The sequence below is a fragment of the Moschus berezovskii genome, chromosome 20, assembly GCF_049115385.1.
Source record: "Moschus berezovskii isolate FMDL1 chromosome 20, NW_MosBer_1.0, whole genome shotgun sequence".
In the NCBI taxonomy this organism is placed as follows: domain Eukaryota; kingdom Metazoa; phylum Chordata; class Mammalia; order Artiodactyla; family Moschidae; genus Moschus; species Moschus berezovskii.
Window position 1 is genome coordinate 53,175,049 of NC_142479.1, and position 23,662 is coordinate 53,198,710.

A 23,662-nucleotide genomic window follows, 5' to 3' on the forward strand; every position below is an offset into this window, starting at 1 on the left:
CAGCCTTGGACTAGCAGCTCACACAGCTAAAATCTGAGAAAAAGACATCTTCTTCGGGGGCAGAGGTGCCTGTCTTCTTTAGTCCTTACTACACCTCGGCATAATATTCTGGATCCTAGTGTTTGCAACTAAGATTTTGGATGAGTTGTTTCCCCTTTTAGAGTCTCAGTATCTATCTGTAATGAGGATTTTCCCCCCTGAATTTCCTTTTCTAGTTTTAACTCTTTTAGGCGCTGAAGCTGTTCATTCATTCATCTGTGAGATAGAATAGTTTTTGGTCATCTCAGTGTGAGGCCTTTCTGGGCGTTCCTTTCTCTATCCCTGCCCCACTCCCACTTTCCTGATGGAAGAAGTCTAGAGATCTCAGAGAGCCTTGTGAACCACATCTTGTCCCTTGGCTGCAGGTAACAATTCTGCCCACTGTTTGCTGCAAACACCTTCAGAGCATTAAGGTCCCTGTTGCTTTTTCATGGACAATGCTCTGAGGAACCATTTTTAGGATAAAGAGGTCTTGTCAAGACAAGACGGACCTTATCTTGAGGTCTTGTCTTGCCTTATGATATTTTTAAAAAAAGGACATGATGCAGCTGGTGTGGAGTTTTATTGGTTATAAAACATGTACAATGATGGGAATCTGACAACTGTAGTAGTAAAGTAGAGCTCTGAGCTCATGAACTCATACTTTAATTGAAAAAGTGCAGCAATATATGAAGATTGTTATGGTGAGATTGTTACAGAGAAAAAAAGTTTCTGAGTTTGTTAACTCCAAGGAAACCTCTTAGAATTCACCTGAGCAAGGACTTTCCATTGAGGGGAAATAGTTTTTACAACAGGCAGAAATTTTTATTGGCCTCACTTGTACTTTCAGATCTCATTCACTTGAGAAAGAATTATTCTTCCATTGATGCTCTCCTGTGTGATGGCCTTGATCTTTGGAGCTGCAGATTAAAAAAAAAAAGCAACAAAGAGGTCACTGCCATGCTCTCTCCACCATCTGAACTGCAGTCCTTTCCAGGTTCCTGTTCTCAGCACCCAAAGGCTCTCTGTGCTTTCCAAAATGATCACTAAGCAATATGGTGGGATCTAATGGAGTTGGTGATGGACAGGGAGGCCTGGCGTCCTGTGGTTCATGGGGTCGCAAAGAGTCGGACATGACTGAGCGACTGAACTGAACTGAACTGAATGGAGTGAAAAAAGATCTTACCAAGGAAGATTTTCCTCCCACCTTCTAGGAAATGAGGATATCGGGACAGTGTCACTTTCTAGAGCTCAAGACCTTCATCCCAAGTGTTCCTGATACAGAATCTAGTATTTGACCTCAAGTGCTGGAGGGGTCCTTTCTGCTTATATGGGCTTTGAGCACTTGCATCATAGATTCTATGAACTTACAGAGCCTTAAATCCCATTCTGGGGACCTCATTTTAAGATCTAGAGAGTATGCCATATGAAAGATCATGAGAAGCCAGGAATGTTAATCATGGTCACTGTTTTCAAAGGTAAGATTTATTTGAATAAGTGCTTTGTTGATGCATCAATTCACCGATTCTAGACAAGAGGGAAGAATTGAAACCAGTAACAGAGATCCAGGGAGAACTTTGTTAAAGTCGAGGTTCTCCAATAGTAGATTGTCCACCCTCTCCAGTAATGTGTTCCCTGTCCCTGGACATGACCAAAGAGAGGCTGAAGGACTATGTGTTGGGATCTTGCCGAAGGATGGCAATGAAGCCAGCTGTTCTGTGATGGTTACTTGGACTCTCAGCCCCGAACCTTTAATGCCTTAGAGCATTTTATCATAAACTAATCAGAAAGTGCCACCTGTCCCAGACTGTGACTTCTTAAACTTTTCTGTGAGATGTTAAATGTAATCTGAGAAAATAGGGTTCCCCGGTCAAAGGTATTTGGGAACACTGTGCTGAACAGAATAAATTTTGTTGTGGTTTCTTTCTTTTTCTTCCCTGCAGCAGTATTTGTTCCATCTTCAGTGCTGAAACGTAGCCTGATTCTTCACCAATAGGATAGTGGTGCATAGTATTCCCAGCCATACTGGGTCACAGAACACATCTTTTTATAATACACAGTTAAAATCTCATGGGATGCTAGTGTTCAACAGAATGTAGTTTGGGAAATTATGTGACATCATTTTTTTTCTTAATCTCCTAGGAGTTTGGCCAGCAGTCTCCATAACTTAATTGTTGTTGTCCAGTCACTAAGTTGTGTCTGACTCTTTGCAACCCCATGGACTGCAGTGTGCCAGGCTCCCCTGTCCTTCATTATCTCCTGAATTTTATTCAGATTCATGTCCATTGAGCCCATAATTTAATAGAGATATAATAATATCACTGATTTTTTTTCATCTACTTTACTGCTGGCAAAGAGCTCATATATATGTATATATATATATATGTATATATATGTGTGTATATATATATATATTGTTTAAGACAATATTGAGAGCTCACTTGGTTCAGCCATATCTAGTTTAAGTTGATTCAATATTCCTGGCCATTTGGCAGTAAAGTAAAAACTGAACAAAGAACATTCAGCAGTATACGAGAGAGTATGACTACTGAAGGATGGATAAATGTGCCAATTCATAAAAAAAAAGTAGATTCAAACAATGAAAGAGTATTTTTTACCTTTGACGTTTGACTTAGATTCTTCCATTTTCCTATAAAAGTGATAAAGGCTCATTTTAGTATTAGCAACAATCATAAAAACTTCTCAAGATGAACTAACTTCCTTTGCCTGTTGGTACATTCATAGCTCTTTAATGAGGATAATTGTTTGAGTTCTGTAGTTTCAAGGTCAGGAGTTCATGGGAGAACCCTCCTGGACCCGAAAGGCAGTGAGTACTGCCTCCCACTAACCCTGGGGGCGGGAGAAATCAGCTGAGTCACCGCCATCCTTTCAGCCAGCGGCAGGCTTTGCCTCCCTGGGATCCTTTCCCGGCTCTGCCTCTGAAGTATGAAACCCCTGGGCTTTTCAGACTGTTTTGAGTTTGGTCCAATAACACTTATGTACTAAAAAAATTCTAACTTTTTCTCTTGGGTCATAGAACGTATGTGCCCTTTTGTGGACAGCTATACCAAAAGTAGTCAGAGATTCCAGATGAAAAAATCTGGACATCTCAGTCTGAGTCTTTTCCTGCTGTTGGAGTCCTCAATCCTTTTTTCCTTTTTGAGCCAAAATTGGGTGCATTCCCACTGGGAAACACTGTAGCCAAACTTTCTTCATTGTTTGTTTCTAGAGATATAAAATATTAAGTGAAACTGTTGACTTCAGATCTTAGTGTCCTGGGAATAGCAGTTGATGAATTCATGCTTCCTACTTAATGGAATACAACCTGATCTAAGTAGCTACAGAAGAAATTCAGCATAAGCCTTTCTTTTTCTACATGGATGATGGCTAACAGGACCATAAGGTACATGAATGTACACAAGGGTGGATACGCTTTTCATTGTCCTCCCCTGCCAGTCTTGGCCTTACCCTCCATTCTCTCCCTCCAAGAGCTGGCGGTAGGTGGCGATTTCCTTCTCTAGGTGGGTTTTGATGCCCAGGAGGACCTTGTATTCATTGTTCTGGCGCTCCAGGTCATGGCGTAGCTGTGTCAGTTCCTCCTCATAGTGGGAGATGATCCGTTGCATGTCCCGGAGCTGGTGGGAGTACCGAGACTGAGTCTCTGATAACATGTTTTCCAAAGCGGATTTCTGAAAGAGGAATGAGATTTCTTTCATCTACTGACTGATGGCTTGATTGCATAGCCTGCTGAGTTGGTCTTCCCTGGTGGCACAGTGGTAAAGAATCCACCTGCCAATGCAGGAGACTCAAAAGATGTGGGTTTGGCCTCTGGGTGAAGAAGATCCCCTGGAAGAGGAAATGGCAACCCACTCCAGTATTCCTGCCTGAAAAATTCCATGGGCCCAGGAGCCTGGCGGGCTACAGTCCATGGGCTCACAAAGCGCTGGACACAACTGAGCACGCATGCTTGCTGAGTAGTGCGAATATACCAACTACTCTGCTGGGTGTCTTGGTGGAGTTGGGGATGAGTGAGGAAGAGCAGGCTGACTTTTAGGTTTGGAGCCAGGCAGTGAGGAGTCAGGGCTTTCTGAATCTCATTTTTCTGGGCATAAAGCCTTTGTGTCAGGGAGTTCTATGCAACTTAGCTGCACTCCTGCAATATTTATTCTTGATGTAGCTTGTTTGGGAGTGAGTATACCCCACCTTGCCCTGATCTGTTCCTTACCTACTTCTGCTTACATTTTGTCTCTGGCCAGACTGAAAGCTCCTAGAAAGAAATGGCAGCCAGGACTGCTATCTTTTTGTATCTTCAGAGAAGTGTCTCAAGTAAGGGTGCCAGATAAAATAGAGGGCACCTGATTAAGTATGAATTTCAGATGAGCAATCAGTAATTATTTTTTAGTATAAATGTGTTCCAAATATTCCCCCAATATTGCACAAGAACTTACTTATACTTAAAAAAACCCCACTTGTTCATCTTAAATTCAAATCTCTTCCATTTTAATTTGCTGAATCTGGTAACACATTGTCATTTTTGAGGAAATTCTGAAAGCTGCAAAATGAAGGAAGCAGAGAACCAAGTTCAAGTCCCTGTTCTGTTTGGATTTACCACCTACTTTTCTAGCGCACATAACTTTAATCTTAAAGAGACATTCAAAGCTAATAAAGCACCCTGCACTCCATCAGGGCTGCTAACGTCCAGGGGACCCTTCATGCTGCCTGGCTATTACCCAACATGTCCCTGGTCTCGTCACTTTCTTGTTCTCCCAAAGGGATATTTTGTTCCTTCTCCTCTGTCTGCAACCCCCGCTTCTCCCTGTCCTTTCTCTTAGCCCATGACCTTGCTTCCTCTGTCGCCGAGGATATGGGAGCCCTCAGGGGAGGGCTCCCACCAGCTTTGCCAGCTTCCACCCACAGACAGGACTCTGTGTCAACACATTCCCCTCCTGTTATGAGGGGAATAACCATCCCTGTCTGTGCCACGGTGATTTCAGCAATTACCCACCATCTTGCAACATGAATGCTTTCCTCTCTCCTAGATTACTCCCACCAGCTTTCACGTAGAATTTCTTCCACCTTAAAATTTGTTCTCTGGAGCCCGTAACTACCTTCAGAGATCAGCCGATTTCTCTGCTCGCCTTTGCTTATGGCAGAGCTCCTCAAAGAGTTGTCTGTACCCTCTGCTTCAAATTCCCCTTGGCTTCCCTCTAAGGGTGAAGGGGAATCTGGTTCCACTGTTAACCCTAGGGCCTCCTCTTCCCTCCTTTCTTCTTCCTTCTGCTGACTCACTGCATCCATGTTGGCTTCCCGGCTCTTCCTCCAACCTGTCTGACACACCCATGCCTCATAATTTGTGCGTTTGCTATTCCCTCCACCTGGAACTCCTTCCCCATAGCCATGTAATGCATCTTTGTATCACTTTGAGGGTTTTGCTCAACTCTCTCACCTTAACAGTAAAGCCTCTGGCAACCACCTGGTTTTAAAATGACAGCTCTTCTCCTGGCAAGCCTAAACTCTCCCTCATGTTTCATTTCTTTGCAGCGTTTTCTTCCATCTGGCAATATTATTTATTTTGATGATTTGTGCCTCTATTGTCTATCATCTGCAGTAGTATACAAACTCCTTTATTATCAAATCCTCAGTTACTTAGAATCCTGTCAGGTCGTAGAAAGCATGAACCTGGATATAAATGTCGAGCTGACCTTGCAGAGTGGTTGTGAAATATCTAATGCTAAAATGTTCAGAAAGCTACAGAACTATTTAAATCATTTTAAAATATGGTAATTTATTTGTATTATGTAAAATCCTGTAATTATTTCTGTGTTCATTATCATCACCTTGACAGTGTGCATTTTAAATGTCTGTCCACCGTCACTGTTTCCTAAAATGTAACAGTAATTTACCAGATGCACCTGCAACAAAATGAACTAATTATTTCTCCTCAAGACTGAGAGCAGAGTAGCACTGGGGAATGGTATTGATGAATGATTAGAAGATTCAGATAGGCTAACAAGGAAATTCAATAATAAATTTTATTTAATGAATTTTAAGTGCTTATGACACTCCTAAAAGCATTTTTACTGAAAACCATGATGATCAAAGAAATGACTTAGACACAAGAACTTACTGTTCACTGGGTATAAGACTGTTCACTGTATAAGACACATACACAATAATAGAGCAGTACTTTGGAGTCAGCCAAGCCTGGATTTGCCACTTACTCATGTTGGCACCAGAATTTCTCTTTCTTGGAACTGGGAGGGGGCAGCATGCTTGTAAGGGGGAGAGCACTGATAGGGGTTTTGAGAGTTTAGAACTGTCCCCCCACCCCCACCCCCACCCCAAACCACCATGTGGCTTCACCATTGACCACTTATTAACTGTGTGACCCTGGTCAAGTCACTTAACTGTTTGGGGCTTTGGTTTCCTTATCTCCAAAATGGGGACACCAGACCTATCTGGAAACGTTAATGTGAGGATGGATGATATGGAATACAACGGATGTGGCACAACACAGACACCTCAATAAACTGTAGCTCTTATCATCCTCATTGTGGACAATTTCGATGGAAAGTGGGAATTTGGATGGAGAAGTGCCCCAAGGGAGTTGGAGAGATGAGCCCCGGAAAGAAGAAGGATTTGTGGAGGAGGTGGTACCGGACCTAAGATTTTTCCGGCTCAAACTCACCTTGTTGCACTGTGCCTGCAGGTCAATCTCCAGGGCCTGGAAAGTGCGCTTCAGCTCATGAAGGTCACTTTGGCTGCTCTGCACGCCTGTTGGACTGGCTGCCTCCTGGGCCACGGCTGCTGACTGTGAGACCAGGAAAAGAAGAGACGCATTGGCATTGGGACCACTTGTGAGTGGAAACTTTGGGAAGTTTGGGCATCTTTCTTTCACCTGCTCTTTATACCAAGTGTCCAAGTCTTGATGCTTCTTTTTAATTATAAACTCATATTCCTGCCTCATATCCTCCAGGACCTTAATCAGATCTTCTCCTGGGGTTGTATCCACCTTCACGTTGACCTTGAAGTCATTTGGCACACGGTGTTCCTCCATTTCCTGTTTAACCACAGAGAGAGAAAACGAATCAGTTTTGACAATCAGAAGGCCAGAAGTATGTTGGTGGGCAGCAGTACACAGATCTTTTAAAAAGTCAGCTTATGTGTTTGCCACTCCTCCATTGGCTTGGTTTGGTTTCTCAGTTATTATTTGTTGATGACAAAACATATGCTTTTTTTGCGCTTACATATATATATGTATATATATTTATTTTGGCCACACCACACTGCATGTGGGATCTTAATTCCCTGAACAGGGATTGAATCCAGGGCCCCTGCAGTGGAAGAAGCAAGAAGTCTTAGTCAATGGACTTTCAGGGAAGTCCCTCTCTTATAATTTTATGAAGTAAAGAATAGCACCAGACAGGTAATCAAATGGCCCCTGTGATTACTGACTTAATCCCTGGTTAAAAGCATTTTACAAGGAATTTTGCTTACGTAGAGTGTAAAGTACTCTTTGACAAGTGTTCATGAGCGAAATGATGACACAATGAAACACTTGAACATTTCAGGTTATAGGCCAAAGCTTTGGGGAAGCAGTTCAGTAACCCAAAGCCAAATGGTGTAGTGAGTTTCAAAATCTTGTCAGTGTACTATGACTCTGTAGGGATGATGCCCATGAGGTATCATGAAACCAAGAAACTACAGGAAACGTTTAATTAACAATCATGTCTAACCAGCTGTACAGAAGGCGAGGTTCTTTGATAAGCAGTTTTGTTTGCCTAAAATGGGCATTGTTTTCCTAGCTTTTCATCAGCGTCTCGGGGATTTTAGATGGATGCTAACTTTTAAAGTCAGTTAAATGCCTTTGGCAATTGAGACTCAATTTTTGCCAATAGTTATATCAAATATATTGTAACTGTAACTATGTAGTTACTATAGAATATAACTATATTGAATATAATCTGGATCCATGGCAGACTGTTCTGTTGTTCTCCAACTTGCTGCACATTGGGTGAATGAAAGAAGTTCAATCCTACACATTTATTTTTCTCACATCATATTAATAAACGGGTCTAGATAAACATTGTATATTAACAAAATTGTTGACATGTCATAGTTAATTGGAACTGTGTTTTAGCTGTTGTATTTGACACCAGCGTAAATAACTGTGAAGGTGGAAAAATTAGATATGTGTATGGTTCCTTATGATTATTTAGGTTGAAGACAGTGGAGCTGGCATTCAGGTGGTGGTTTCTTCTGGAGCAACTGAGTCACCTGAAATGTGTAGACTAAGAGCTGTACTGGTTACCTGGAGATCCTGGGAGTCCTACCTGCTCATGCCGCTTCTTCATGAGGATGAGCTCTTTCCTCATCCCCTCAACCTCCTGTTCTAGGTCTGTGGTGACAATGGTCAGATCATCCAGGGTCTTTCGGAGACCTTCAACTTCAATTTCTAAGTCTTTCTTGAAGGAGTGTTCATTTTCATACCTTTGGTTAGAAGGAAGAGAACAGAACACTTGTTATTGGAAGGATTCACCTTAGTTTTAGGCTGAATTTCTTTTTACATTTCATGCAGGTTTTTCTATGATGGTGATCCAATACTATTTTTTTCATTAGAGAGAACGGCATAAAAAACAGCCATATGTCCGTCACTTAGATTTAGCAGCTATTAACACTTTGCCATATTTGTTTCATCTATATTCTATCTTGTATTTTAAAGTAAATTATCGACATTATGTCCTTTCAACCCCTAAATACTTCAGAATGTATCTTTTAAGAAAAGAGACTTTTCTAAATAAGCACAGTAACATTATCACACCTAAAAATCAATAATACATTTTTAATATCGTCTAATACTTTGGCCACCTCATGCAAAGAATTGACTCACTGGAAAAGACTCTGATGCTGGGAGGGATTGGGGGAGGGAGGAGAAGGGGACGACAGAGAATGAGATGGCTGGATGGCATCACTGACTCGATGGAGGTGAGTTTGAGTGAACTCCGGCAGTTGGTGATGGACAGGGAGGCCTGGCGTGCTGTGATTCATGGAGTTGCCAAGAGTCGGACATGACTGAGCAACTGAACTGAACTGAACTGAGTGGTTTGTATTCAAACTTCCCCATACCAAAAAGTGTATTTTATATCTGATTTGTTTAAACTAAGGTCCAGACAGATATTTGTTATTATGCCTTTTCATTATAGCTTAGTAAGATTTTACACATGGGTAATGGTGTGATACATTTTCTTTCTGCAAAACAGAAGCAAGAACAATTCCAAAAACCAAACCAACCCCCGTCCCCTCCCCCCACCCAACACAACACTGTGAAAAAGGAACTTACTTAAGGCTGAAGTCATCCACTGCCATCCTGGCATTGTCAATGAGAAGGATGATTTTAGCATTGTTCACCTTGCCATCTGCTATCTGTAAAGCACATACCAAGAGTCACTTCAGTTCAGTTCAGTAGCTCAGTCGTGTCCGACTCTTTGCAAACCCATGAATCACAGCACGCCAGGCCTCCCTGTCCATCACCAACTGCCGGAGTTCACTCAAACTCACCTCCATCGAGTCAGTGATGCCATCCAGCCATCTCATTCTCTGTCGTCCCCTTCTCCTCCCGCCCCCAATCCCTCCCAGCATCAGAGTCTTTTCCAGTGAGTCAACTCGTCGCATGAGGTGGCCAAAGTATTGGAGTTTCAGCTTTAGCATCAGTCCTTCCAATGAACACCCATGATTGCAGTCGCGTGCAAATCCACAGGACAGCTGCATTTCTGCCCAGTTCCTGAGAATCTGACTTATCAGCAGATAAGGCTTTATTTTCTAGCAGTGGAATAATGAGCAGTCAAGTCAATTAATGTTTATTGAGCACTTACTAACTGCAAAGTACAAGAGTGGTTTTGTGGTAAGGGTATGGTCTACGGTTACTTTCACCGTCTTTTTTTATATTGACTTTTGATAGGATTGATGCAACTGCTCAAAGAATGATATAGGCGGGGAAAGGAGAGTAATTGTGGAAAATGCTTTTAATTATCTAATAAGATTCACACAAAGTGAAAGTGAAAGTCGCTCAGTCGTGTCCGACTTAGTTTTTTTGACATGTTTTTGTTTTGTCCGACTTGTTTTTCGGCAAGTTATGTTTTTTCCAGTGGTCATGCATGGATGTGAGAGTTGGACTATAAAGAAAGCTGAGCGCCAAAGAATTGATGCTTTTGAACTGTGGTGTTGGAGAAGACTCTTGAGAGTCCCTTGGACTGCAAGGAGATCCAACCAGTCCATCGTAAAGGAAACCAGTCCTGAATATTCATTGGAAGGACTGATGTTGAAGCTGAAACTCCAATACTTTGGTCACCTGATGCGAAGAGCTGACTCATGTGAAAAGACCCTGATGCTGGGAAAGATTGAAGGCAGTAGGAGAAGGGGACAACAGAGGATGAGATTGTTGGATGGCATCACTGACTTGATGGACATGAATTTGAGCAAGCTCTGGGAGTTGGTGATGGCCAGGGAAGCCACGGGGTCACAAAGAGTCAGACACAACTGAGTGACTGAACTGAACTAACCATAATTATTTTTTGCCTGAAATGACCATAGCCATATGCATAACTTATAGGTATGTATATGTGTTTGTAAATTATTCAATGATGAGAATGCCCCAGTTGTAGCTATTAAAATATTAACTGAAAGGGGAAAAGGATGAGTTGGGAATTTGGGATGAACAGATACACACTACTATATATTAAATAAATAACAAAGAGCTACTGTTTTGCATGGGCTTCCCTGGTGGGTCAGATGGTAAAAAATCTGCCTGCAATGCAGGAGACACAGGTTTGATTCCTGGGCCAGAAAGATCCTGTGGAGACAGGAGTGGCAACCCACTCCAGTATTCTTGCCTAGAGAATTCTATGGACAGAGACGTCTGGTGGGCTACAATCCATGGATCACAAAGGTCGGACATGATTGAGCAACTATGTCACACACACACACACACTGTATAGCATACGGAACTATATTCAATTTCTTGTAATAACTTATGATGGAAAAGAATCTGAAAAAGGATATATATATATATATATAAAACTGAAGCATTGTGCTGTACACTTGAAACATTGTATATCAGCTATGCTTAATTAAAAAATAAAAAATATTAACTGAAATAATTCTCTACCATAAATTAAGTAGATTAATAAACTTCATGTTAAAACTTTAACTTTGTAACTGCCTCTAGTTAAAGACTTTCACTAGATGTGCATATATTTTTTATTTAAAAAGTGAAATTGTTGAAGTATCCACCTGAGAAATTGGGTATATAAATGTTTGATTCGTAAATACTTCTAGGTAGTTGCAATCAGAGAAATAATATATGACACTCAATTTTAATGTATGTCATTGTCTTGGGGAAAACTGGATGGAGATATCTCAATGTCAAAAGTATACTACTTTTGTACCAAGCATTGTGCTGAACTGGGAACCAGCAGATTTTCCTTTTATTTCCTGTTACTGACCATTGGTGCGAACTTGGGTCAGTTACCCAACTCCGTGGACTTCAGTTCCATCAACACTCTTTACAAATAAGGAGCTTGTACCAAAAACATGTGACCTTAGGGGTCCTAGCTCCAAACTTCTGTAACTTACTTGGAGCCAAAGAATCTATGACATTCCCATCATATTTATGCAGATAATTGCTTTAATTAGAGAGGATTTTCTTAGGACAAACTTATACTTTGACACAAAGACATCTTTCAAAAATCTGGCCCTGTTCAAAGCTCCACTGATTACTTGGAATTTTGTGTCACGAATACACAATAGCAGGATTCAGAGGTGTTCAGGACACTGAGTTTGGAACTCCCAGAGCAGGGCCTGGGGTCCTGCTCCAGCACCCACCTCCTGAGTGAGCTCTGCCAAGTCTTGGCTTCTTCATCCATAAAATGGCAATAATAACAACCACAGAGTTATAAGAATTAGATTAGAAGAGATTAAATAAAATAATGTAAAATAGCATTTCTGGTCACAGTATAGACATAGACACTCTGAAAACAATCAGTTGAAGCTAAATTAGTTCAGAAAAATGTGAAGTGTTTAATTTTCTTTTAAAAAAGCTAGCACTTTTGAATTAGAGCCAGTGTCTGCACTGGATAAATCCTAGGGTTTAAATGTTGAGATGCATTGTCTACTTTGCTGTTCACATGGGAGATAACCAGACTGGCTGCCTGTGCCCAACTTCTTAATTCCCTTAGTGAATTCCAAATGGTATCATGATGACTTCCATAGGTCTGAAAAGGGATTCTGTAGATATTTCCTTGTCTTTCCTCTACAGTGCTGCTTAGGGATTTCTTACCAATGCTTTCCCCTCCAGGCTGTTTATTCTTTGCATGATCTAAGCTCATGGGAGATGAAAAGTAACTCCATCCAAAATGGCCTGGGGATCCCTGCAGTTAGCCTCAGCTGTTCCCTGAGGTTTTGCTTGACAATAAGAAAAACCATGCCCTGTACACGCCATGAAATAAAAAAATAAAACATACCACCTGTGTTGGAAACACCACAGGTTTCCAATGAAGTACCTTATGTATAATATACTTTTAATTGGAAGACCATGGAGTAATCATTAAGAATATCACTTCCATACAGAATGGATGAACATATTCTGTGCTATACAGAATGCATAGTGCATGGAACTATATCCAATATTCTGTGATAAGCCATAATGGAAACGAATATAAAACAAAAAGAAGTTGCCTCAGTCATGTCCGACTCTTTGTGACTCCATGGACTGTAACCCATCAGGCTCCTCTGTCTATGGGATTCCCCAAGCAAGAACACTGGAGTGGGTTGCCATGCCCTTCACCAGAGTATCTTCCCAACCCAGGGATCAAACTCACGTCTCTTATGTCTCCTGCATTGGCAGTCGGGTTCTTTACCACTAGTACCACCTGGGATATCTATACACCTGCACAGAGATATATATAAAACTGATCTACTTTGCTGCACAGCAGAAATCAACACAACATTGTAAATCAACTCTATTTCAATTAAAAACTAATGTCACTTTCTCTATACTGATACAGATATTAAGTTTGAGACAAAGGTGAATTTATTTCACAGAAATGTACTGATGTTGCTTTGTTAGTTGTGACAAATGTGCCATGGTGATGGAAGATTTTAATGATGAGGGGAGCTGGGTGATTTATGGAAAGTTTCTGTACCATGTAAATCTAAAAATACTCCACATGAAAAGTTTATTTAAAATAATAAGAAGGATGCAAAGCAGTGTGTATAGTTAAAAAAATAATCTGTGAACTTATTTGGTTTTTCTGAATTAAATTGATAATTTATCCATGGCAAAACACACCTCAAAAGTCTGATTTCCCCAGGTAGCATTCTCATAGTACAGGAGTTGATATAGAAGAAATTTAAAAACCGAAACTATTTCTTCCTCGTTGGGTTACCTGATACAATATTATGATACAACCACTATTTCTGAGCCATCCTTCACAGTAATGAATGAACAAGAATGGATTGAGAAATAATATATGAGGCATAGATACTGCATTGTGTTGTAATTAATCACCTGGATTCTCCCCAAGGACCTGAGTTCATTCTTTTAAAATAATCTAGTTTGCGTATTAGTGTAGCATCATTGCTTCAGGGTGTGTAATCTACTTGGGAGAGGAGAACAGAACTTGTGACTGTAAACCAATGAGCCAAATATAGTACTATTGAGAGCCATTCTGAACCTTAATATTTGTATGACGATGCCCAACTCATTTCAATTCCATTTCAAAGGAATGGATTAATTTTTGAAATCATTTTCTTTTCTTTCTTTCTTTTTCTTTTTGGCCATTAGGTTTGTGGGATCTTAGTTTCCTGACCTGGGATTGAACCCAGGCCCATAGCAGTGAAAGCATCAAGTCCTAACCACTAGTACCAGGGAATTCCTGAAATATTTTCTTACAGACTTTTGGAGTAACATTTAACATCCCTAAAGTGGGGGTGTTGTTCAATCACTAAGTCATGTCTGACTCTTTGTGACCCCATGAACTGCAGCATGCCAGGCTCTCCTGTCCTTCACTATCTCCTGGAGTTTGCTCAGATTCATGTCCGTTGAGTTGGTGATACTAAATGGGGGTGGGAGAGAGCTTTATCTCCTCAGAACATTTCATGAGTCTTGAAAGGCCCAGGAAGGGGTAAGTCCCAGGCATGGTGGGACCTCTCCGGGCCTCTGTTTTGTCACCTATAAACAGGGGAGTTCTGATAGACCATCTGAACTTCAAATAGCTGTTTTCTTCAAACACAGAGAAAGACAACTGAAGTAAGAAATCCAGAAATGAATATAATTTGAAGCTGAAGGCGCTTCCTGTTGAGTGTCAGAACTAAGAACCTGGGGTTTCCTGGAGAGTGGCCAGCCACCCACTCCTTGCAATTGTCCCCACTCGCTTTTCTCAATTCTGTTCCAAAGAATTTAGGCAACCACTTGGCCTCAGTCTCCTCATCCATAGGTTGGGGATAAAAACACCTGCTTCACAGAATGAGATAATGGGTATGAAATATGTGTTGTATGATTAAGAGTGCAAATGGAATGCGTTATCTTTATTAACAAATAGCAGCATTTTTGATGAGGCAGACTGGCCAGCACCCTGCTGTGTGGAAATTGCTAGGCCATTAGAAACAGTCCTGGGTTTGAATCCCAGCTCTAGCTCTTCCTGGGGGCTTTCGATAGCTGCTTCACTTCTCTGAGCTTCCATTTCTTTCCAGGGTTGTGGTGAGAAATAAATCAGATGATGCAGAATGTTTCCATCATTGCAGAAAGCCCTTGGACCATGCTGATGAGTGTATTCAGTACCTGACATGATGCCTGGCATATAATTATCGCTCAACAAAGTTTTCTGTCCCCTTTCCTCCGTCTTTCTGCTGTCAGCTGATACATTATTTGACCAGGTCTAACCTCACGTTTCTTTTGGGAGTTATGTTCTTAGCCTCCCATTTGCAAAAACCTTCTGTCCTCTCCATTCTAAAACCAAACCAACTTTATTAATAAAAACAGTACGGTAAGGTTTGTTGAGTCACCTTGTTTTTTTGGTAAAGACAACCATGTACTATATAGTTAAGACAATTACACAGTCAGCTATTAGGTTGATTATTCAATAATTAGGGTTCATTATAAGGACAGATTTCTATTATCTTGATTCAAGCAGGGACAACTGAATGTTGAGAAATAGTATCATAGAAATATTGGAAACCCATGATGCTCTTTCTAGGATAGGTTCAATCATGATCTTACATGATATTTTCTGGGACTACTTTACTTAAGAGAATTTACATAGCTTTAAAATATAACCTAAATGACTGGATTCCCTGTAATTCTAGCCAATGTTATGAAACATCCCAGAAGGTATAATGGTGTAGGAAATGGCAACCCACTCCTGTATTCTTGCCTGGAAAATCCCATGGGCAGAGGAGCCTGGTTGACTACAGTCCATAGGGTCAAAAAGAGTTGGACACTACTGAGTGACTGAGCAGAAGGTATAAGGTTAGGTTTTTAAATGTTTGGTTGAAAAGCTATTTATATTTTGAAGAAGTCTCCATAATCCATCTTAACTCTAAAATTCTAAAAATCAGATCCCTTTTTCTTCCCCTAGCAATATGCCATTTTCAGAAGTGTGAGTGGCTAGAATTCAGAACTTCTGGCAGTCCCCAAGAGGAAGCATCCAGGGAAATCACAAAGATGTATCTGCTAGTGGAGTGACAGCTTTTACGTGTGATCTCCAGAACAGTACAACTCAGCCTTTTTTTGATGGGTAATCACACTGTTGTCAGGACTTTGAGGTGGAGCAGAACTCATGTAATGAGACATAAATGCTCTCTTGTGCCTTGTGCACTGAGCATGAGGAATGAAGATCAGCCCTGATCATTATGATTATGTTGTCGGATCATAAGTGGTACCAGACAGCACCTGTTTTCCTTTTTTTTCCTATATAATTCATGTACAGAAGATTAAATATACAAAACAGACTTTCCTGACTCCATATTTAAGGTATGATAAGAAAATGTCCTTGAGCTTCCCAGGTGGCACTGGTGCTAAAGAACCCACCTGCCCACGCAAGAGACATAAGAGATGAGGGTTTGATCCCTGGTTGGAAAGATGCCCTGGAGAAGGAAATGGTGAACCATTCCAGTACTTTTGCCTAGAGAATCTCCTGGACAGAGGAGTCCAGTGGGCTACAGTCCACAGGGTCGCAAAGAGTTGGACATGACTGAAGCGACTTAACATGCACAAGAAAATATCCTTGGGTTTCCCTGGTGGCTTAGTGGTAAAGAATCTGCCTGCCAATACAGGAGACGTGGGTTTGATCCCTGTTATAGGAAGATCCCACATACCATCTAAGCCTGTCACAACTGTTGAGCCTGTGTTCTGGAGCCTGGGAGCTGCAACTACTGAAGCCTGCATGCCCTAGAGCTCATGCTCCCCAATAAGAGAAGCCCACGTACCGCAACTAGAGAGAAGCCCCCACTCTCCACAACTAGAGAAAAGCTCAGAACTCTAGAGACAAAGACCCAGCACAGCTATAAATAAATAAATGAAAAAACTCTTTACCATCTGAGCCAGTAGGGAAAAGAAAGAAAATATCCTTGAATACTTTTGTTTGTGATGATTTTAAGCTCTTTTCGTAATTTTCCTGGAAATTATCTTTTCTACTGATTTCTCCTCTCAGGGGTCCCCTCGAAATGCAGTCCCCTCTTGAGTTCCAGGGTTACCCAGGATCTTACCTGCTCCTGCAGGCGGCTGATGCTTTCCTCATATTGGGAGTAGTCTTGCTTATTGCCTGAATCTCTTTGCTGATGCCACTTCAGGATGCAGCTTTCTAGTTTCACATTGGCCTCCTCCAGGGCGCGCACCTTTTCCAGGTAGGTGGCCAGACGGTCATTAAGGTTCTGCATCATCTCCTTCCCATTTCCGCCTAGGAGGGAGCTGCCTCGTCCAGACCTCCAAGATCCTCCAGGGAGTCCTTCGCTCGGTGAGGAGAAGGAAAGCGAGATGCGGACACCCCCGGCACCACCATGGACACTGGGAGCCCGGGGGAAGCTCCCTGGCCGGCCCCAGCCGCCTCCTGTGGCATAGAGGGAACCTGAGGGGTTCTGGCTGAAGCTCTGGTTGGAATTCATGGTCCCATCTGTGTCTGGGGCAGGACTGGGCTCTGGTCCACTCCCTGGCACCACAAGACTGAGCCGCCCCAGACTGCCCCAGATGGCTTTATGCCCTTTGCTGTGGGAGTTCCCTCTTCTGACAGCTGTACCGACAAGATCCTATCATTGTGCAACACGTGTTTCCTCTTGGTCAATCCTGAAGCGCCCCCGGGCCTTCACACACGGGGCTGTTGTTTAGAGTTGCATTGATATACCAGGTTGTTTCTCCTTTCCAGTGGTAATCTGGAGGTGTGGCCCATGATTTTAGGTGGGTATTAGTCTCAGGTGTCTTTCTATTCTGTCCGTGGGTTTTTTCCATTGTCCATTTATCTGGAAAAGGTCTGATTAAAGTCCACAGAAAGGTGATTTGGGGTGGCATAGATTTCCTTTGAAAAAGTAGACATTAAACACACAAACACACACCTGCCCCTACCCAACCCCCAAATAAACACACCCCAGCTCTAAAGCAAGGATGCGAGGGACTTGCGATACAAGGATAGAATCTCAGGTCCTGGAATGAAAATACTTGTGCAGAGGAAATGGAGACAGTTCTGAATATCTGATCCTCTGTCGCAGCCGCTGTTGGATGGAAAGTAATTTCAAAGGAATCATTCTTAAGAACAAACCCACAATTATAATTAATTAATGAATGACTGAATCTTCCACTTCTAGGCTGCCTTTCATCCCAGCACACCTCAAAACCAAACAACCCCAGTCTGTGCCCAGGACTTTCCTTGGCCCCTGGGAGGCAGGTAGCCTTTGTTAAGTGGCCAGCAGCCCTGATCCCGCTGAGCCCTGGAAAGGCTCAGTGCTGTGCGTCTATGACCTGCGGAGGGAACAGAGGAAAACAGGAAATGTGCCATGGGTTGTCGAACATGCTTGATGAATCTTATGCTTTGGCTGCCAAGGTAAATGTTAGGAATGAATAAAGAAATAGTCTGAGGGCAGAGAGCCACGTGCTGCTTACTGGCAACTAGATTTAAAGGAGACTTTAGAATAAATGGCAGCATCTTGAAGGGACAGAAGTGTTCCTTAGTCCAAGCCACTGATTTTACAAATGAGGAAAACTGAGGCCTATGGGGTCTAGTGGGCAGGATAGCAGAGGACAGATTGTGGGTTAGTGGCAAAGCCAGGGTGTGGCTCCTTCTGCCACATAGCGTGGTTATCATTGAGTTGAATCTTGACAGAGCCCTGGATCACACTTCTCTTTCATAATGGTGATAATGGGACTTCCCAGTTTACATAGCCCTTTGATATTCTGTATTTAATCCACTTAGCAACTCCTGATGTAGCCAGGAAAGAGTTATTGTTCCCGTTTTCCTCCTGGAGGTGAAAGATGGGGAGCTGATTTGCGTGTAATGTAAATCAACACGGGAATTTGCAGTTGTTTTGGCCTTGGTCTGTGCTGTTTCCTCTGCCTGGAAAACCACTGCTTGTGCTGCCTAGGTCTGCTCTCCTGCCTTCCAGATGTAGTTTGAAGGTTACTGCTTTCATTGCAATTGTTATCTGAATTTTCTTGCATGAGTTGGGTGCTCCTTCTTTGAGGAAAATGCCTTTTCTAGATCCCAAGATCTTCCAGAGGAGCAGACAGCTTGGTATCCCTATCCCAGAGCAGAAGGCTGGGAACTGGGAACCCCCCACCCTGAACTGGGTCCAGCCGCCACCTGGGCCTAAGTTCACCCCTATTCCTTCACTCACCACATTGTATTGCATTTGTTACAATCCTTGGGGACTACAGGCTTCTTGAAAACAAGGATTATGTCTTTCATCTTTAAAGCATCAAAGTCTGGCTTCTTATAGGCATTTCATAAACAGTAAGTGTTAACTCAATAGTGAAACTTCAAGAGTCAGGATTTTAACTCAGGCCCTCTGACGCTGTCACCTCCTGCCTCTTTTAGGAGTGTGAGTTGTAAAATCAGAGAGTAAGAAAAAGCCTCTGCCAGTGGTCAACCAGCTAGCTACAAAAGCAAAATCATTCCTAATTAAAATAAAATCAACTAAAGCACACTAGCTTAGCTTGTCTGTCCTGGCAAAAAAACCTTGCAAAAAGTCCTCTGGACTTTCCTCGTCTCGCTGTGTGCAGGATGGAAAAACTTTGTCAAGGCTTACAGGGAGTGCCCTTTGCAAGTGTTCTACATCTCTGAACATGAGAGAAAGACAGAAGGGAGAGATGATGAACATAGAGCGAATGAGGGAAACATAGAGACTTGTTCAGACATGTGGTGGCAAGCTGTGTTCTGATGGATGCGGATGGTTCTGGATCATTTGTTTGGCTCAGGTTTGTGTTCTCATGGACCCAGCTTCACATCCAGCTGTAGGATGCGCTAGGGCCAGGCTGCGCTCCGTTTTCCTAAAGTCTGTCACAATCATCTACAATGGAACTGATCGTTACCTGCTCATTTCAGGCGTGTATAACTGGCAATGACTTCTTAGCCCCATGAATCTGGCACATTTTACATCAGTATGTGGGATTTGGATTTATAAGAGTTAACCTTGAGCAAAGTATTTCTGGCATTGGAGCAGGACCAGAGGAGGGAAAATTTGATGGTGAGATTTGAGAGGACTTGGTAGAAGTCATTTCTTCCAGGAGCATCATATGATGATTTTCCTTGTAACCTCCAATGCGTGGAATTCCACTGGATTTTAGAAACATTTCAGATCCTCTCCATCTGTGTACATTACTAGACATATGGACGGCTAGAATAATTTTAGAAAAATGACTTCATATGGTTTATTTTAATTTAGAAGAATTAGGTTAATTAAAAAAATAGCTGACAAGAAACTAAAGTGAATTCACTTTAGTTACAAGTTTTCTATAGGGTTTTAAACCTGTCATACTATTCTTTTAATTGACAACTTTTAAGGAGAGTGAAATGGGCTGTAAGTGCCAATATATGTGGAATCACAGAGCTAAAAAAGGGCCAACAAATAGTCATTTGGCACAGATCTTTGCTTCTAGTAGGTCGACCTCAAATTTCTGAGCTTATTTTAAAACTGTTTTTTAAAGAACTCAAGGGATAAAAGGCTCAGTTGCGCTCTCAATACATGTTCTACCTTTACTCATCCTTTTGGTCACTAAGGACTTCCCTGTGGCTCAGACGGTAAAGCGTTTGCCTACAAAGCGGGATACCCGGGATTGATACCTGGGTCAGGAAGATCCTCTGGAGAAGGAAATGGCAACCCACTCCAGTACTCTTGCCTGGAAAATCCCATGGATGGAGGAGCGTGGTAGGCTACAGTCCTTGGGGTCGCAAAGAATCAGACACGACTGAGCGACTTCACTTGGTCACTAAGCCTTTCACCTGTAAAAGGGTTTCATGAATTTTTTGGGGAAGGGGTATTTCTATGGAGTTCAAATTGTTTAACATCTAAATTATTCTTCTTTGTATGACTTTCCAGGTAAAAGACTTGTAATTTTCACATTAGGTTCATCTTTCTGATAACCTGAAATGTTGTCTTAAAAGGGAATGGATATTTTGCAGGAGAGGTTGGTGGTGAGTGGATGAATGGGATTGCCTGTGGGTGTATCAGGGATCAGAAGAGAGCCCTGTCAACAGTTAGCTGTCATTAACTGGGAGCAGTGTGTTCGTGCCTTTCAAAGATAGCCATTCATCACTGAAGCATTCCCTTGGCACCCTTTTCTTTATAGCGAGAGAAGAATGGTCAAAACAATCCCCAAATAGATCTTTACTATGCATCACATTTCAGAACAGATGAGTAGTAGATCTTCAGGCAAAATTGCTATGTCATTATCCTATGATTTAGAGGGTTACATAAAAAGATAAAACATTTATAGAAATAAAACATAGCTTCTACAGTGATGCCAGAGCAGGGATTCTGTAAATGTCTATCAAACTGTGGCCAAAAAATAAAATTTTCTTGTATTTTGCTTTTTCCTGGAAGAGGGGCTGACAGCTAGAAGTTTTAATTAAACAGTATTCAATGTTGCTTTCAGACTAGGAGAGGAAATAAAACCAACTTAAAGTTGCTTCCAAATATACCTGTTTAGACTGACTGATAAGCCAGGAAAAAGAATAAACACACACACAGGCAAAATGTTTTAAGATCATAGAAGGAAATTTTCTTAAATGGAAGATTATGAGGCAACTATGTTGGAAACCTTTCTTTCTAAAATTTTTATTTTCTATTGGAGTATAGTTGATTAACAATGTTGTGTTACTTTCAGGTGTATTGCAAAGTGATTTGGTTGTACATATGTTTAATACATACATCTATTCTTTTTCGTTCTTTTCCCATTTAGGTCATTACAGAGTATTGAATAGAGTTTCCTGTACGCAACAGTAGGTTCTTGTTGCTTATCTATTTTAAATATGCCCTTCTTAATTTGATTTTTCAAAGCAGGAGAGAATTAGAAAACACTGCAGAGGTGGATAGAGCCTTGTAAGTGACCACAAATGAATAACATCAGGGACCTTAAGAGAAGAGTTAGGGGGACTTCCCTGGTGCTCCAGTGGTTAAGAATCCACATTCTAATGCAGGAGTTGTGGGTTCAATTCCTGGTTGGGGAACTAAGATCCCACATGCCTTGGGGCAATTAAGCCTGAGTGCCCAAAATAAGACTCAACACAGACAAAAATAAATAAATAAATATTAGAAAAAGAAGAGTTTAAAAAAAGGGAGATTTAGGAAATTTGAAGTAGATAAGATATTAGACTACAGAAATAGGAAGCAGATTTTAATTCAATAAGATCTGTATTGACAGAAATCTAAGTAATTATTTATTTAAGTCCTAATCTGTATTAGCATATTTCTGAGCAATTGCAAACACACAAAAAGGTGAAAGACGCGTTTGCTGCGTATACTCTGTGGTAAGGAATCTGCTTTCAGTGCAGGAGACGTAGGTTTGATCCCTGGATTGGGAAGATCCCCTACTCCCCATTCCAGTGTTCTTGCCTGGAGAATTCCATGGACAGAGGAGCCTGGTGGGTTACAGTTCATGGAGTTGCAAAAATTGGACACGACTAAGTGATTAATACACACACACACACTGTATGTCAAGCAACTGTCTAGTTATCCCAGTTCTTAATTTCTTAATACTTCCAGTTTATAGGAGGCTGTGGCAGGCCCTCCATAAATGTTTCTCAACTTTGGTCTTGGGAAGAATAGAAAGCAGTGGATTTTGCAGAATAGAGCGAGGGAGAAATGAGAGGAAAAGAAAAATGACTGTGCAGGTGTAGTTAAAAAAATATAAGCTCTCCAACAGAATGAATACTTAAGGGACACACATGTTTGGAAAGGAGCAGGTCTCAGGTAATAGAGTCAGAAAGATTGAATGGAAGGGAAGATGAGTCCTGTAGAATTTCCAAAGGCTGGATTTTGCTGATTGCATCCCTGTGTTTTTTTTTTTTTTTTTTTTTTACAGTTACTCTGCCCCCTGTTTTTCTTATAAGGTGGTAGTTAGATCTAATGACTTTGTTAGATTCAAGTTTGGCATTTTGGGCATGAATGATACTTCATAGGGAGTGTTGCGTATTTCTATCACTCCTAACAGAATGTCTTATAGTGACCTTACTTGACCTTGGATGTTTAAGCTCTTGAAGCTTCTGTATCCATGGGGAAGATTTCCCAACTGAAAAACAAGACAATGCTTCAATTTAAGCTGAGATTTTAAACTTAGAATTCAGTGGGTAGACTTCAGGAAGTTAGTAAGATCTCTAAAGTGATATGCAAGATTTTTTCCACGTGTTCTAATGTTTACTTTTTTTAAGGGGAGATTATAACTTCCATGAACTTTTCCAAGAAGTATATAAATAGAAAAAGTTAGGATCTAATGATGTAAAGCTTTAAAAGCTCCTTCTTTCTGTTGGCCTCTAGTTACCAATAAAATGTTTAGGATTTTCAAGTTTTATAGGAACAAACTATTTAACTTTGAAATGAGCCATATTTATCATCTGCCTCATGCCCATTATTTTATAGACAGGAAACAAAAGAAGGGAAGTACCTCTGGCAAGAGCCCATGACTGGTTAAAAGGAGCAAGGACTGGCAGCAGTATTCCATTCTATTCTTTTAGAGTTTCTTATTCTTTATGGTTTATTATTTACAAGTGGCTAGCTATGTTTAAATGTTATTATTCAGTTCAGTTCAGTCACTCTGCTGTGTCCGACTCTTTGCAACCCCATGGACTGCAGCATGTCAGGCTTCCCTGTTCATCACCAACTCCCGAAGCTTGTTCAAACTCATGTCCATCGAGTTGGTGACCCCATCCAACCATCTCATCTTCCATCATCCCCTTCTCCTCCTGCCTTCAATCTTTCCCTGCATCAGGGTCTTTCCCAATGAGTCAGTTCTTTGCATCAAAAGTCCAAAGTATTGGAGTTTCAGCTTCAGCATCAGTCCTTCCAATGAATATTCAGGATTGATTTCTTTTAGGATTGACTGGTTTGATCTCCTTGCAGTCCAAGGGACTCTCAAGAGTCTTCCTTAACACCACAGTTCAAAAGCATC

General features: G+C 41.4%; 1 protein-coding gene across 1 annotated transcript; it reads right to left on the reverse strand.

The window, feature by feature from the left end:
• Positions 1 to 642: 642 nt before the first annotated feature.
• KRT23 (keratin 23) lies at positions 643 to 17,255 on the reverse strand. The gene is made up of 8 exons (XM_055407819.2): positions 16,780 to 17,255; positions 9,359 to 9,441; positions 8,352 to 8,508; positions 6,917 to 7,078; positions 6,707 to 6,829; positions 3,487 to 3,707; positions 2,637 to 2,668; positions 643 to 938 (listed from the first exon to the last, which is right to left on the reverse strand). Exons 1-8 carry the CDS (start codon positions 17,173 to 17,175, stop codon positions 865 to 867), a joined length of 1,248 nt encoding a protein of 415 aa, XP_055263794.2. The 5' UTR covers positions 17,176 to 17,255; the 3' UTR covers positions 643 to 864.
• Positions 17,256 to 23,662: the final 6,407 nt, after the last annotated feature.

Excerpts from the sequence above, each read along its gene's own strand:
- KRT23 (XM_055407819.2), bottom strand. The coding sequence starts at position 17,175 with ATGAATTCCAACCAGAGCTTCAGCCAGAACCCCTCAGGTTCCCTCTAT. Across the intron at positions 7,079-8,351 it reads TGAAGAAGCGGCATGAGCAG|GAAATGGAGGAACACCGTGT; the intron begins GTAGGACTCCCA and ends GTGGTTAAACAG. Across the intron at positions 939-2,636 it reads ATCTAAGTCAAACGTCAAAG|CTCCAAAGATCAAGGCCATC; the intron begins GTAAAAAATACT and ends TTTAATCTGCAG.